The sequence below is a fragment of the Oxyura jamaicensis genome, chromosome 1 (genome assembly GCF_011077185.1).
Source record: "Oxyura jamaicensis isolate SHBP4307 breed ruddy duck chromosome 1, BPBGC_Ojam_1.0, whole genome shotgun sequence".
Lineage (NCBI taxonomy): Eukaryota > Metazoa > Chordata > Aves > Anseriformes > Anatidae > Oxyura > Oxyura jamaicensis.
This window is the reverse complement of record NC_048893.1, coordinates 78,965,818-78,982,924: the sequence shown is the minus strand read 5'-3', so window position 1 is coordinate 78,982,924 and position 17,107 is coordinate 78,965,818. Positions and strand designations below refer to the sequence as shown.

Below are 17,107 nucleotides of genomic sequence, written 5' to 3'. Positions count from 1 at the left end.
TTAAAACTATCTCCCATGCACTCACCGAGTCATTAACTTGAGCTGTGTCTTCAGACTTTTCTTCAGTGTAATTAAAATAATATAAAACTTTGATCAAAACTAATTATTTAATTTCAATATATTCAAATTTATCTCATCATGAATATTTTTTTTTAGTTTTTGCTATGGAAAATACTTGATTTCTTCTAACTGCCCAGGAACAAATTAGGAACAGAAAATAACTTCTCAATGTATTTGAAATAATGTATTTTCTAACACTGTTGTTTGTTTAATGATTTAATCTTTTTTGTTTTTTTCTTTATAATTTTTTTTACAACACTCCATTTACAAATCCATCGTAACAGGTAAACACTAAAGCATCCATATATGGGAATATGGCTAAAATACTGTGTATTTCTATCTTTACTTGTCCAAATGTCTTTTGAGTATTTTCTCTAAATGTATCTTTTTTGTTGCTGATGGAAAGTTTTCTTAAATGTGTGAATGTTTACACAGTATAATAACTATAGCTGAGGCTTTAACATGATTTTAGTATAGTTTCCATGTTTGTATTCCTATGATGAAATACATTTTCAGAGCAAGATGGTGATCTAGAATGAAATTATGTTTATAATATACCTTTTTACAGTATATGTCTTTTATATTTGGGTCCATTCACTTCATATTTATGCATGACTCCAAAGAAGTGCTTGTGGTTTGGGATTATAAGTGGTGTATTGTTACTAGAAATGTAGTTCAAAAACACAGATCTAGCCATAACCAGTTTACTTAGTATTAATGAGGTATACATACAGGCATCAGGACTGTTTCTCCCTTATATTGAAAGGAAGGCTGGAAGGCTGTACCCAGAATGGCCTCAATCGCATTGAGTGTCATTCTCCTTCCCAAGTTTTTCAACATTTTCGATAGGACATGCATTTCTAAGAATGATTCTGTGTTCTTTCTAGGGAGGGTAAGAGATACTCTGAGTCAAGGAAGGGATGTGAAATAGAACTGGTTCAATTTAGGTTCCTGCTTTCTTTCTGTTTGGAGCTGTAGTTGTGCTCTTAGCTGCTCTCTTCAGGTTAAGGACTAGTTTAAATAAAATTGCATTTAAAGGGCTATACTAAGCATTACCCATTTTGTGGACATCTATACTGCTTATAGTCATTTTATAAGATCGATATGTAAGGTTAAATCAACAGATTAAAGCAAGCTTTCGATGTATACAATGGCATTTTGTTAATACTTTTGTTAATTATGCCTCTCTCTTGGCAGAATTTATGTTCAAAGTATGCAGAGTTTTAAGAATTTTAGAGATATAGTTATGTGTTTTTGTTTGTTTGTTTGTTTGTTTTGAGGTTGGTGAGTAAATACGTATTTTGTTATTGCCAGTAATCTACTGTCAGAGATAAAGTTTGGGGTACTTCCTTTTTGAATTTTTATATCACAATTGGGATGAAACACATTTAACTCTCTTCAACTAAACTGTAAGTAATTATTAAACACTTCAGAATTTTAACACAAATATTACACAGTGTCTTGTGGCTGACAGATATTGGGAGGATGAACGAACCAGAAATAGCAATGCACTGTTTTGAGAACAAGAGTGAGTCAAGGCTTGTAGGAAAATTCAGTGATTCTTGTTACAACAACTGATTAATTGGGAAAAACAGGTAGCAGAAAGCGATGTCCTCATATTTTGAGGAACAGTTTGTGTGCTGGAAGGCTAGCCTGTTTCTCCCAGCTGAGTAAGTTGAAATCATAATAGCCTGCTTGCTGAATGTCTGTTCATTTGGGAAACATTAGCAAATCTGTGGATGTCTGGATGAATAAATTGGTATAGTGAAGTTGAGGGAGCTGGAGACTTTCAGGTTAGCATACAGATCTCTGAGGATCTTTCCTCAGTGTAATTTTTTGGGAAGTTCTCAGTCCATGTTAGCTCCTACTGGGAATGTGATGAAGCTGGTGTATGTTTCATGTTTTTGAAAATGTAATTCAAACTTACTTTTTTGGAATGTTGCATGCAGAATGACCATGTATTATTCCAGTTGTATGCTACTGCTGTTAGAAATGTATTCTACATACTGGATCCATCTGAATACTAAAACAGTTGTGCTTCTTTTTTGAATTATGGTTTTGATTATGGAAACCTGTTTACTGTATTTTTTTTTTTTTTACATACATATAAGTACAAGTAAATGTATTTTTTGCTGAGAAAGTTTTCTTCTTCCTTTCTCTCATGCTGTTGTTCTTTGGGTTTCTTCAGGCCATAGGTTCTGGCATTTCAAGCTACTTCAGTCTTTTTATCTGTGATAGTGTATCAGTTAATACTGATGTTTTAAATTGCATGAAAATAGAAGCTTGATACCAGTAATTTGATTTACTGGTAGTCTATCCAGTTCTCCTTGTGCTTGTGCATTGAATACTTTATGCATTTAGCTTTGTATCATACCATTTTATTAAAGAATTTAACCAAGCTGTGCTCCCTACAGTCATGGTATACTTGAAGACCTGAATTTGAGTGCTGGGTACTTCAAGGTCTTGGTGAGTCAGTGTCCCTTTTTTTTTTTTTTTTTTTGACTGTTTTCCAAAACTATGATTTGGAATGAAAATACTTAAAACCAACTTATTTGATATTACTGTGGTTTATGTTTTGTTTAAAATGGTGAATGTTTGCTATAATTAGAGGCATAAAACCTTTAATTATTTATGTCCTTAGCAAATCTTTGAGGTTTTAGACCTATCTCCTGAAACCATATTCCTTTTGTGAGCATATGCGTTGTTTCAGCTGAAAATAGAGCTGTTCATAACATGCAAGATGGGTGTAAGATGTTGCTTCACATTAGCTATTAACCTGTTGATGAACTGATTCATGTAGAATTTGGAAGGGATTTGTGTAGCGTGCAAAACTAAATTGAGTTTCAGAAATGACTAGTAATTTAAAATGCTGCTTGGGTGTGAGTTAAGTTGTTCAGAAGTTGCACACTGTTACTTGAAGTCTTGATCCTTTGTAGCCATTCATCGATGTGAAAGTGCTGCTTAGAATTTCTAAAGCACAAGAAAGTAGGTTAACCTAAATGGATAGGTGAACACTGATGCTTATGGATTGTAATAGGCATGAGGCTGCAGTTCAGGAATTTATGTACTCTGTCGGTGGATGTGATTGACTTGCAGAAGTGTGTTTGACTTGCAAGCTTTACAGGATATCGTTAATGTGTTTGTGCACTTAGCTTGTCCCAGTTGCGTAGTGAGATTCATTGTGAAACCTCTTCACTGAGGCTTAAGGTCAAGCATTTGGCCTTGTGTTTAGCTGTAGGGTGGGAACAACCACAGAGACAGCTTAGGAGTCATAGTTAACAGGCAGCAACTTGTTAAGTCACAATAACTCAGTTTTGTTTGCATGTCTATTCTGAGGCATTTCATTTGGAATGTGTGCCACCTAAATGATAACTCTTAAAAATTAGGTTTTATAATTGAGAAATGTAACTGAATTGAATTATAATGAAATAAATTGCTGTAGTGGGTTTATGTGGCAGGGGCCATAGGGGTGGCTTCTGTGAGAAGGATCTAGAAGCTGCCCCATGTTTGGTAAGGACCCCGCTGCTGACCAGAGCCAAGCCAATAAGCGATGTTTGCGCCTCTGTGAGAGCATATTTAAGACAGGGAAAAAAACCTGCTGAGAACAGCAGCTGGGAGAGTGAGAGGAGTGAGCAACAGCCTTGCAGACGCCAAGGTCAGTGAAGAAGGAAGGGGAGAGGTGTTCCAGGTGCTGGAGCAGAAGTCCCCTGCGGCCCTTGGTGAGGCCCATGGTGAAGCAGGATGTCCCCCTGCAGCCCATGGAGTACCACGGTGGAGCAGGGTTCCACGCTGCAGCCTGTGGAGGAGACCATGGTGGAGCAGGTGGACCTGCACCGACGCAGACTGCAGCCTGTGGAAGACCCCTGCCAGAGCAGATACCGGGCCAGACCTGTAACCCGTGGAGAGGAGACCACACAGGAGCAGGTGACCTGGCAGGAGCTGCTGCCCGTGGGGGACCCAGGTTGGAGCAGTTTGCTCCCGAGGGATGGACCCCGTGATACGGACCCATATCTGGAACAGTTTTTGAAGAGCTGCTGCCTGTGGGAAACCCACGCAGGCTCAGTTCAGCAAGGACTGCATCCCGTGGGAGGGACCCCACAGCACAGGGGACGAGAGTGACCGAGAAGGAGCAGTGGAGATGAAGCGCTATAGACTGACCACAGCCCCCATTACCCATTCCCCTGTGCCGCTCGGGGGGGGAGGAGGTGGAAGAGGGTGGATGGGAAGAGAAGGCATTTTTGGTTTGTTTCCTCTGTTTCTCACTTCTCTAGCTTGTTAGTAATAGGCAATAAATCTTCCTATCTCCCTATGCTGAGTCTGTTTTGCCCATCACAATAATTGTTGAGCTGTCTCCCTGTCCTTATCTCAACCCTTGAGCCCTTTGTGTTGCATTTTCTCCCCATTCCTCTTTGAGGAGGGGGAGTGAGAGAGCAGCCATGGTGGAACTTGGCTGCCTATCTGATTAAAACTACCATGGTTGTCATAGACAGGAAGACATAAGCTACTAAAATGTCTGCATGTGCAAATGAGGACTGAGAAATTCCAGTTATTTTTTATTTTTATTTTTTAAAGTATGTGCATCCACCCTAAAATTCTACTAAATCAGCCTGTAGAGAGGAAACTGTTGTCCTCTAGATAAGTGCTGTGCAAGTAGGCTTCACCGTATTAGATGTTACTGTCTCAAGGACTTTCTTAGGCTATAGATACATGTCTCCTGACTTCCCTGGTGACAGCAGCAGAAGTTTCTGCCTCTTTCTTCCATCTTCACTGGAGTTCAATGTTGCATCTGTTTTCTGTGGACTTCAGAGATTCATGTGGCAGCTTCTAGTCTCTTTGGATCACAGTAAAATTCTTCAGTGAAAACCAGGTGCTTTATACTTTAAGCTCACCTTTTAGAATGACAATCAGCAGGACCAGTTGGGCTAGCTGATGAGGAATCAAGTACTTACCCAAATTACAAGTTATCATGAGTTGCTCTGAGCTGTATTTGAGAGAAACTTGAGGCTTTTTGGCTTTATCTGAAGGACATAGTGTAACCTGGTTAAGTTCATTCCCAGCTGATTACAGTTCTTATTGCAAGAACTCCTTTTGCACTTTGATCTGAATACTGTGATACTTGCCGTATAATGTTAAGGGTCTGTCATATGTAGTTTTGGAGACATCTCACAGAGGAAAACAAAGGAAAACTGGTAGTGAGTGGAAGAAAAGTTCTTGTTCAAGTGCAGATTTTACATTTGTTGTTATAGTACGATATTCCAGCTCAGGAGTCCTCTACCTCATAGGGCCAAAGAATACCTAAATGTTTTATGATAATTTGAGAAATTGTCTTCCAAGCAGTGTAAAATGGATATTGGTAAAGTTAATGATATTGGAGAATCTGTGAAATCTCCCTTTCCTTGCTGTTGTTATTGGTACTTCAAAGGACTCTACAGCTGTCTGTGTTTTATATGTCTGCAATGTCATGGGCATCCATTGAGAAAGCCAATGAATGGACCAAGCTGTTATTTGTTGAGGTACTTGCACATGGTCTGAACATCTGCCTTCTGCTTGTTTGTGAATTTGGTTCATTGTCTGCAGGCAACCATGAATGTAACTCACTACTACTCTTCTGGGACTGGAATGGTGCTATTACTACAAAGGAAAGAGAGCTCATCTCCATTAAAAAAAAAAAAAAAGAAAAGATTAAACCCCCTGTAACCTATTTTTTTTTTTTTTTAAAAAAAAACTTTCTCCATCTTTGTATACAAGAATTAGTTCTTTGGAAAAGAAATAAATTGTATGCATTGATATTTTCTGTGTTACAAGTTTCAGTGTATCATAGTGAATAAATATTATTTTATCATCCACGCAGCAGTAATGACCATTAACTGCTGGATCTCGGATGGAATGCTGAATACAAGCTTGTTTTTCAAAATGGCAGAATCTGGCTCCTTTTTACTGTAATAAAGCTGCTTCTGTTTGCAGCACTGTGTTGCTGGGAGACTGCAGCTAATTTTTGTGGCGCATGTCAGTAGTGGTGACTCAAATTATACATTTCATTCAGTAGCTCCTTTCTTGTTTGTAAACTGTCTTCTATTAGGGGAGAGAAAAAAATGTTCTGGAGAAAAGAGAAAATGTTTGAATTGGGAACAAAAGCTCAGATTATTCTGTTGATAACATCACTGTACTCCAATACACTGTACATCCAATGTCACTCCAGGGAAGTGGTGACCTGACTGAATTTGAACCAGTCTGCTAGTCAAGGTTAACCCAGGTATTCAGGAGAATATCCTATCTGAGGCATATGCATCACTTCTGTTTGCTTTTTCAAACTCAGTTGTGCAGAATTTCACCACGTGGTATGACTGTAAAGAAGAATAACAAAAAAGACTCTGAGATTATATGAATTAGAAAACTGTAGTTTTGGTTCACAGCAGAGATGTACAGTGGCAATCTTTGAGGTCTATAGAAAATATAGTCCTTTCTAAAATGGGTTGTTAGACAGCTTGCACGTGGATCAGGACATGCTTGCAATTACAGTAGCAAAAAGGGGGTGTAGTTGGATGTAAACCTAAATGTATTTTCTACATGTGTAAAATGGAATCTGAATGACAAGTTAAAATCTTTTGCTTGCCAAATCAGTACTCTTTTTCTGACTAAAGGAGGTCATAGTCTATTTACTGATGTTCACATTCTGCTCAGACTTTTATCAGTCTTTTGTTTTTATTCCTGCTTGAGATGCTTCTATAAAATGGTTGTGTGTGCATCTGAAGCCTGCTTGTTTAAACACGCAAGTCATGTCAGCTGCAATGCGGCAGTGCTTGGTGCTAATGAGGTGAGCAGCCAGAGCACCCGTCTGCTTATGTTCTCTCATCTCTGTACAATTATGGCAATGGGTACTGAAAAAAAAAAGGTTTTGTATTGGATATGGCTTTTTGGCCTTTCCAGAGTATGGTTCTATGCTCTCCTGAGGGCTGGACAGCCTATTTCTACTTCTGTTTGGGGAGTTAGGTGGTTACTTCATTATATTTAATGCAAGCTCTAAAATACGACCTGGCTGGGAGAAGAAAACAAAATAGGAAGTACAGAGAGGACTTCTCACCCCCTAACACACACATTAATTCAAATGCACCTTTAAATGAAAATTAAATGAAAATATATTGCCTGACAATATATGTGTCTACAGATTGAGCAGATACAAGTTTGTATTTGTAAAGTAACATCTTTGAAATAGAACTAAACAGGTAATAAATATGGGCTAGATCTGAATGAGCAGGCCTTTCGTAGGCACAGAAATGCAGGTGAACTATGATTTCTCAACTCACCTTTTCTTTTTAACCCTTAAGGTGCTGACAGTAGTGTCAACTGTGTACTTTACATTGTAGTTGGATGGTTTTAGTTTGAACATATGGTGAATAAAGTGAATATTGAATACGTCTTGTCTGTTCTGGTTTTCAGCTGCCAGACTGTCTTCATCAAGCTTGATGCCTTCCCAACTGATCCTATCATATTTCCATTCCTGCAACTTTTCTTCCCTTGTTTCTTTTTCAGAGACATTGTCTGTAAAACTATAGATCATGACTAAGGGATACGTTGGTCTTGGTGACAAAGCTGGCTTTCCTTCTGATTCCTGTCTTAATGCCACAGGGTGCTGCCCTGTTAGCTGAAAAAAATTATTTCTGAGTATTATTATATATCAGATTGTTGATATGAATCATGTTAAAAATACTGCTATTTTTTAAGGGTCATATCTAGCCTCAGTTACTTTGGCAATTGCTGTGCAACGTGATGCCAAAATCAGAGGGATCAATACAACTGAGAGTGGGAAAGGTATAAACTGTGTCATGTAGGCAAGAAATGTCCGTGAGAGGCAGAGACATCCTGAGCTATTGTTACTGCCCATGTCAATGTAGTATGCGGCTAACACGCGTAGAAAGGATGACACATCAACCTAGAAAGTGTTTAATCTTGGGAAGACGCCCAAGATTATGTGCCCTCATACAAACTTCTTTGCCTAGCCCTAGTTTTACGTAGGCTAAAAGTAACATATATGAAACAGGACAACTGACAAGATGCATTTTAGGAAGAGTTGTGTTGTTCTAATGCTCACCATTGAAATCTGATGTAATTAGATACAGGGCAGTATTTATTTGTGTGTTTACATTTTCCTGAAAACTTTGTTGTTGATTGGAATGTTCTTATTTTCCTTCTTTAGGTCTCCGGGTGAACGGTGAGCTTATTACCGCTTACCCACAGGTGGTGGTTGTGCGTGTACCAACACCTTGGGTCCAAAGTGACAGTGATATCACAGTCCTTCGCCACCTAGAGAAGATGGGTTGTCGATTGATGAATCGTCCCCAAGCCATCCTCAACTGTGTCAACAAGTTCTGGACATTTCAAGAACTTGCTGGTCATGGTGTACCCCTGCCAGACACCTTTTCATATGGTAAGGCTTTGGGATCAAAAGGATAACAATAATCTTTGCAAGTAGTGTGAGGCTAGTTCCACAGATAAGTGTTCAGTAACCAGAAGGAGGAAAAAAGTTATGAAACTTAAGCTTCTGCTTTTGGATATGTTGATTTGCTGTGATGCTTTATGAAGAATAGTTTAATTATACCTCAACTTCCCAAGCATCGAACTTTGGTTGTTACTACTAAAACATTTTGAACTCTTTTCCAGTTGCCCAAAACAACAGGCAGGAACTCAAGGAACTAAATGTTACAAGCTTCTGTCAGAATCTACACTTTAGTAACATCTGAAAATAGATTAAACTTCTATATGACTAAAAATATTTGCAAATATATTAGTTATTATAAAAGGACAGAAATAGCACAGGCTCTTGTGTTTAACTATTAACAGTTCTTTGATGTTTGCTTTCCATCCAGAATTCCCTCCATCAGTTAATTACTGATATTCGTTGTTCCTGCCTCTGGGATCTATGGCTCCTGACAGAGTGCTAAATTAGAAGAACCATTTGACTGAGCTACCCTGATAATTTTTCTGATTTTACTTATAATATGTTAAAGAATGGAAGATGCCTCTTAGCTTTACTTTCCTTCTTGGGAAACACTAGTGCTTTCCTTTCCTTTGTGCACTTACACTGACAGACTTCTGTAATGGGAACTTGACAAAAACATCAGTCAAATATTTCCATCAATTAGTATGAAAATACATCTGAGAACATCCTTCCTTTGTAGAGGCAGTTGCTCTAGATCTTTGACAATGGAATTAGTTTTTAATTTTTATTGGGAAAGGGAAACCACAAATTATGGGGTAGTTGGAGAACATCTCTGTTTCTTTGTAACTCCACGACATTTCTTTTAATGCCTCTCTAGAATTTGACAGAAGCACGGCCTTCCTTTTTTACACAAGTATCAAGTTGTCAGTAAGATCTGGCTTTGTCAGCAGTATGTGCTGAACTGCATGTTATTCCGTGACATGCATTAAAATCCACGTTAGGATAGCGATGGTTACTTCTGGCTTTCTGACCAATGTCTTGGCTTGACTTCTGCATTTTACTGCACATACCTTTAGAGGAATCTCATCCCTTCGTCTGCTGACTTTTGTCTTATTTATTGTACTATGGTCAGCCTTCTGTGAATCAAACAAATAAAGCATCAACCATTGTCAATGGTCATTAAAAGCTACCCCCTACGATTCTTACAGATGCAATAAAAGAAAAAGGTTTAAGTAGTACTTCAAGAAATAGGGAGAATGAGGTGAAGGAGACTTAAGCCTTGGGAAAGGGGGAGGTAGAGTTCCAAGATTTGGGTTGTTGCTGCTCTCTGGATTATGCCTTGTCTTTGTATTCCATGCTGTTTTCCTTGTTAGTAGTTTGGATGGAACTCTTCCTGGTGTTGGGTCCATTGTATTTTCCTGCAAGACATTTAAAAAAAATAGGAGCTTTTAAGGTAATAGGGTTAAACTGGAACAGGATGGTAGAATTGGGGCATTCAGATTCAGACACTGGGTTGAGCCTTTTGGGGTTGCGATCAATAGCCCTTTGTCAAATTGTTTCTTTCATTCCAAAGGACATAGGAATAAGTATTGCACAAGTTACAAACACCACGAAGTCTGACAGTACTCTATGACCAAGTTCTTCTTAATTGTTAGTTTTTTCTGCATTACCTAAGTTAGGAGGGTGGGTGGAATGCATGGCAATTACATCCCCAATTTGGCTACATCAGTCTGGTGGCACTTAATATTGTTGGTTTTCTTTTGCCAGGTGGTCATGAGAATTTTGCCAAAATGATTGATGAGGCGGAAGTGCTGGAGTTCCCTATGGTGGTGAAGAACACGCGGGGTCACCGAGGTGGGTGTGAGGTCAGAGGTGAGGGCAAGGAATATTGTTAGCAGCACTCTTTAAGATTTTGTCTTGTCAAGGGGTAATAGTTAAGAAGGTCTGCTGTTAGGTGTTGGACTTTTTTTGCAGTACTTCTAAGTTCTCCTAGCCTCAAACTTCTCAATATTGAGAGGGCTGAACAGTGGAAAGCAGTTTTAATAGAACATAGTCTTGGAATAGCATGGGGGATAGGGGTTCAAAATAATGGTGCATTATTTTGTGACTTTTGTGAGGAAAGCTTTGAACTGGATCAATGGAAGGTCTGGCTTTAGGGATACAGAGAGAAGCCTACATGGATTTTAAGGATGTTTCTAAATAGGCATAAGAAATGAAGTCATAGTTCATTGAATCTTAATTTGACTTTTCTTTCTAATTGACTTAGTCAGTAATTAGGATTCTGGTTTAAATACAATCTCATATACTGTTTGCCAAATGGGATTGATTCTTCCCCTCCACCCAAAAAACTCTGACTGCTAGTGAATGTGCAGCAGGTTCAGATGAATTTTTTCTGTTATTGTTTTTATTTTATTTTAGGTGTTGAAATAAAAAGTGTTGAAATACATTGATTTAGTTTAATGGTAGATAGTGATCTACTAAAGGAAACCAAGTTCAAAATTATTTACACAGGAGGTCACTGGTTTTAAAACCAATTTAATAAATCCTAACAATAAAAAGAGTCTGAAACTGATGTTTCACCACATAAGCCAGGAGTTACCGTAAACAAACTGAAACGTTTAAAAAAAGACACCTCTTCCTTCTTATTGTCCCTGTCTTTGTTCCCACACTGTGCTGCTCTGGTGCATCTTTTCTGCTGACACGAGTGTTTCTGTAACTGGATAGTGAATGGATTCAGTAACAGATCTTAGCTAAATCTAGACTGGTTATGTTTACTTGGATTAATTCCTTGATTGAATTATCATTTACTTTCACAATTCCCTGTACTGATGTAATGGAAGAGCAAAAGGCTGGGGCAGAGGAAGATTTTGGCAGTCATACCTGTTTATGTGGTCTTAAAGTGTTTGCAGAGCTATGAAGCAAAGTTGGGGCTTGTCTTTTTAGTAAGCTCAGTTTGACAAATGTGGATTTACTGAGACACTGGACTTGACTTGATATTACCTCTTGTTAAGATCCAGAAGTAATTATAGAGTTTGCAGCTGTTGCCTTTCTTTTCCATTTTAAGCCAGAATTCATGTTCTGCGCTGCATTAGGCAAAGTATTGCCAGCAGGTTGAGGGAGGTGTCTCTTCCCCTCTACTCAGCCCTGGTCAGGCCACACCTGGAGTGATGGTTCCAGTGCTGGGCTACCCAATTCAAGAGCAACATGGAGCTACCGGAGAGTCCAGTGAATGGTCACAAAGATGATTAAGAGACTGGGGTGTCTCTTCCGTGAGGGAGCACTGGGAGAGCTGCGCTGTTCAGCCTAGACGAAAGGCTCAGGGGAATCATATTGATGTGATTAAATACCTGAAGGGAGTGTGCAAAGAGGATGGAGCCAAGCTCTTTTCAATGGAACCCACTGCCAGGACAAGAGGCAGTGGGAATAAATGGAAACACAGGAAGTTCCCTCTAAACATCAGAAAACACTTTACTGTGAGGGTGACTGAGAGCACTGGCACAGGTTGCACAGAGGGGTTGTGGAGTCTCCCTCCTTGGAGTTACTCAAAAGCTGTATGGACACTGTGCTGCACATCCTGCTCTAGGTGCACCTGCTTGAGTAAGGGATTGGACTGGATGACCTCCAGAGGTTCTTAAAATATCTATTGATTCTGTGCTTCTGTTGACAAGTTTTGCTTTAGAGCACTTTAAATTCCATGAGTTTTAATGCAAATTTATCACAGTGCATGCCCTCTCACATTAAGAGAGTTGGGAAAACCTTTTCAAATTAATTAAAGAGCAGCCATTTGCAAATGGTATTTAGAAAATGAGGCAAACATGGTCATAGATGCTGCCTGATGAATAAAAGTCAAGTTCTTCTAAGCCCATTTTCTGCACAGTTAATGCTGCTTCTGCAAATGTGCCAATATTATTTTTGCCAAGATGTCATGGTGCAGTATAATTACCAAGATCCAAGTAGTTCCCCTCCAAGGAGTCATTCTTTCTATCCAGTTTTAGGAGTACAGTGGGATTATTAAGTGCCTGTAGGAGACTTAGAGTTGGGTATGGGAGAGATCACATGGAGGAATTTGCTTTTTTTTTTTGTTTTTAAGTCCACGTTCTGCTGCTGTTTGTTACGAGAGATTCTATTTTCCTCAAGCAGCATTTAGTGTTAGACAGACCTTAAACCCTGAGGAAGCAGAGGCTGTCCCGGGTGGGCTTTGAAGCACTTGTTGGAATGGAATTCTTTTTTCTCCTATTTCTGTTTCTTTAAGATAGGCAGTTCATCAGTTGTTTTTTGAATTCTGTTAACATTTCAGCATTGTTAACATTGCAGCATAAATGAGTGACAATTCTGCCACAAAAAATCAGTGCAGCCTTATTGCAAAATGTAAATATAATACAACATAAATGAGTCCTTTACAAAGTGGGAGAGGAGTTGAGAGAAGTGGCTGAAGATGGAAACAGATACCTTCTTGTGAGACTAAAAAGAGATGGAAATGGTAGAATCTTTCAGGAATGCTTTTCATTAATATTAGTAAAACTGGAAGAGAAGCGAGAAGTCTTTGTTGTGCTTTAGAAATGAAATGACAAAATCCTTAAGATGTTTACTTGCAAAAAAGCCAGTGATTTTAAATTCTAAACAGTTTCTTCAAAACTGCAGTACATACCATTCACTTTTACGTTTTGTGGAATATTTTACTAAATTAATCTCATATACTTTGGAGTCTAGTGTTTTGCTCTGAACTTAGTTACTCTACTGCAAAGCCTCTTTCTGGAGTTGTGAGTTGTTAGAAGTACTGGGAAGAGCAGCTGTCAGCAACTTCCCAATAGTTAAATAGCTTTGCAGTGGCATACTTATGATGTAAGAGTTCCTAGCAGCCTGTTCTTTAATAGTTTCATGCAAATGGTTCCTGTGCATCAAACTTGTAGTCTGTGAATCTAGTCTTTTTAGATGAATAGCTCCATGCTATTAGTTATTTACTGCTCTTTTCATTTTTTTTTTATTTTTTTTTTCTTTCTTCCCTCATTAGGGACTTGTACCAGAACAATCTGAAATTACAAAACTGCCTCCTTTATCTAAAGCAATGTTTTTTTTTTTTTTTTGTTTGTTTTTTGATTTTATTTTTATACTGTTCTCATGGCTCCTCAACTCTTTCAGTGCTTGAACACTTAGAAGCACTGAAGCAGTGGAACACTGATGTCCACAGAAGAATTTGTAAATGGATATAAACTACAGATGGGGCACATGAGACTGACCAGCATACTGGTCAGAGGTTTTACTTTTCTGCGTTGAATCATTGATGCAGCTCAAATTGGTAGTTTCTTCTAATCCTACAATGTCTTTTTCTTCATACAGGAAAAGCTGTGTTCCTGGCACGAGACAAGCACCATTTGGCAGACCTGAGCCATTTGATCCGTCATGATGCCCCTTACTTATTTCAAAAATACGTTAAAGAGTCCCATGGCAAGGATGTGCGTGTCATCGTAGTAGGAGGCCGTGTGGTGGGCACCATGCTCCGTTGCTCAACAGATGGGAGAATGCAGAGTAACTGCTCACTTGGTAGGAAAAGCTTTATTCATAGTTTTGATCAAAATACTTGAATCCAGTGGAAAAACGACAAACCCATGAAATAAGCTGCAGGTTTTATTTTTTGTTAATTGTGGTTAGTGTTGGTTGTTTACAGAGAAAACATGAGAGAGAAGAGTAAGTGAGATGTGCATTGCACAAACCCGTAATCAGAGACTATTTCTGCCTGAAGTTTTAGGTGGATAGGACAGATGAAGGGGAGTGGAAAGTTCTAGGAACACAAACAGAGCAAATGATGTGATAGTGGCAACATCATGCTAATGCCATATTGTCATTCATTACATCCTTTTAAGAGGAACTGAAAAAGAAGGAAGACAGAGAGTGAGGGTGGTAGAGGAGACATCCAGTTGGCAAGAGGGTAGAGTGTTAAGAGAGAAAACTGTTGAAGGCAATCAAAAGTTGGATTACATATGCAGCTGCTGTGCTGCCTTAAGTGTCACTCTCCCCCATGCAACATTTTTTTTCGCCTAAAAAACGTATCTGTCAGGAATAGGAAATTTAGTGCTAGTATCCTTAGAACTGAGTTTCTGCTTCACTTTGTGTGTTCGATAGGAGAGGATTCTTAGGGTGGAAGAGGGAAGTAGGATAGAGGTTGCCTGGCTGGTTATTTATCTGAAATTACTGAAACTGAAATTGACCTGAGCAGGGATTGGATAAAATGTGTTTATGTGCAATACAGTTTTAGTAAGTCAAAATGCCTGAAAGATTTTGGTTACTGCTTTCTTGATGCTTAGGAAATGTAACCTGGAAGATTTTTCTGCTAAATGTTTTTATTTTCCTTTTATATTTTTAAATTTAGGAGTTATGATAGATTAAGGGTTAAGTCTGTTTCATTTAATACTTCGATTATGGACTGTGTAGTGGACCAGCTGAGGTGCAGACACAAATTTTCCAGAATTCTTTCTTTAGAGACAGCAACCTATGAAGCAAGCTGAGAGGGACACAAGTAAATGATAATATCTTAACCCTCTTCCCCCTCAATTATGTCTGTCAGACCTGTAGTCTTTGTTTTAATTTTGCTGGAAGATTTCTTCTTATAACTTACAAACATGTATAGCAAACTTCTACTGTAAAGGAAAAAACAAGGGCATGCATAGAAAGCCTCTGCCTTAGAAGAAGAAACAAAGGTGATTTGTTTTGTCATCCTTTTAATATCCCAAGATTGTAAAAATGTTACCTTTTTTGACTAAAAAGTCAGTAGTTACCATTTTTTAAAACAAATCATAATCTTGAACTGCCTTTGGCAGGACAGAATCTTTCAAAACCCTGCTGCTGTGACTTCAAGTTCATTAATAATCACTGTGGAAAGGAAGTCACTTTGTGAATCATCATCAACACTATGCTTGCAGGATTGTTTTGGAGCTTCACAACCCAAGTGCACCAGCCAGTCAAGAATCGTGTTGGTCACCTGTGACCAGATTAGAGACAGCAAGTTTTTTTTCCCCACTTCTTGCAGGTGGTGTAGGGATGATGTGCTCACTGAGTGAACAAGGCAAGCAACTGGCAGTCCAAGTATCAAACATCCTGGGTATGGACGTGTGTGGCATTGACCTGCTGATGAAGGACGACGGTTCATTCTACGTCTGCGAGGCCAATGCAAATGTAGGTTTCATTGCCTTTGACAAGGCTTGTAATCTAGATGTAGCTGGTATCATAGCGGACTATGCCGCTTCTCTTTTAACCCCCGGTCGCTTGACGCGGCGCATGTCCTTGCTCTCTGTGGTGTCCACGGCAAGCGAGACTAGCGAGCCAGAGCTGGGCCCTCCAGCTAGTGCCGCTGTCGACAATATGAGTGCTAGCTCCAGCTCTGTCGACAGCGACCCTGAGACCACGGAGAGAGAGTTGCTCACCAAGCTCCCGGGGGCTCTATTCAACATGAACCAGCTATTAGCCAATGAGATCAAACTTCTTGTGGAGTGATGCCACGTGTAAATAGATGACCAACAGAACTCTCTCTTGTAAAAAATTCCTTTAAACCAACTTGCAATGCTGTTTATCAGAGAAGCTCAGAGAAATGAGGAAAGGGGAGTCAATCAAGAGAGCAAGATTAAAAGACATGCGTTCTGTGACTGCTGCCCCTGTGTTTTTGCAGAACATAATATTGTGTTCATTCTTCAGCATCAGTTTTCTAATGAAGATGCTCAATTCACAACCTAAATGGGAGTTTTATTTGGATGCTGCTTTGGTCCCCAGACATATTGCAGTGCACATGTGTTCACAGGAAAGCACTGAAGCATGATTCACTGGAAGATTTTCAGAAAGCTCTGGCAGCTCTCTAGAAACTTCCAGGAATTAATGCAGCAGTTAAGTCTCTTCTCCCTCCATAAGGCTTGATCCTGTAAATTGCTCAGTGCCTTTAGTTCTCAATGAGAGTTGAAGGTGTTAAATGCCAGGTATTTCAATGTTCCTGGACACCTACTGTTCCCTCTCTTGCAGGTGGGAGCCGTAGGTTCAGCATACTTTTAAAGTCATCCCTTTCTGACCTTGCAGGATATGGCCCTTCAAATGATGAGGCAGAGAGAAGTGTCGTTTGACTTAATGTGAGCTTTCTGTACAAGTCTCGAATTTGTGCCGTCTTGGTATTAATTGGCAGCTTTGTGTCCATATTTCTTTATAAAGCTTTTGAAGGAGGAATTCTAGAACTTGTGTTTTTCTCATTTCAACTCCAGATTTTGGAAGGTATGCAGGGGAGTTTCTCATTATATTTGTGGCAGAAGTGTCACGTTTTAACTATTTTTGCATGATTGGAGGAGATAAACAGCACTGTAATGTTTGGTATATAAAATAATGTTTAATCCAATGTGAAAAAGAATTACACTAGTTTAAAACAAACGTGCATTGACTTGTATTTGTTAGTGTTTTAGTCTTTTTGAGAGAGATCTGCAATGTTAATGTTCCTTTTTTTTAATACATGCTAGTCCAACACTCCCTTCTCTATGCCTGCATCTTTAACAGTGGCCAAAGTGAAAACACTGCAGAATATTTGCTAAGAAAACACTGAGTTAAAGCCTGTACAGTTTTTTTTTTTTTTTTTTTTTTTTT

The 17,107-nt window shown here is 39.0% G+C and overlaps 1 protein-coding gene across 1 annotated transcript in view; it reads left to right on the top strand.

The window, feature by feature from the left end:
* RIMKLB (ribosomal modification protein rimK like family member B) overlaps nt 1–16,990 on the top strand; it is a 47,091-nt gene extending 30,101 nt beyond the window's left edge. Inside the window, exons 4-7 of the mRNA XM_035312998.1 lie at nt 8,255–8,485; nt 10,265–10,351; nt 13,835–14,038; nt 15,522–16,990. Coding sequence (XP_035168889.1) covers nt 8,255–8,485; nt 10,265–10,351; nt 13,835–14,038; nt 15,522–15,985 — 986 coding nt within the window. The 3' untranslated portion in view covers nt 15,986–16,990. The remainder of the gene's footprint in view (nt 1–8,254; nt 8,486–10,264; nt 10,352–13,834; nt 14,039–15,521) is intronic.
* Nucleotides 16,991–17,107: the final 117 nt, after the last annotated feature.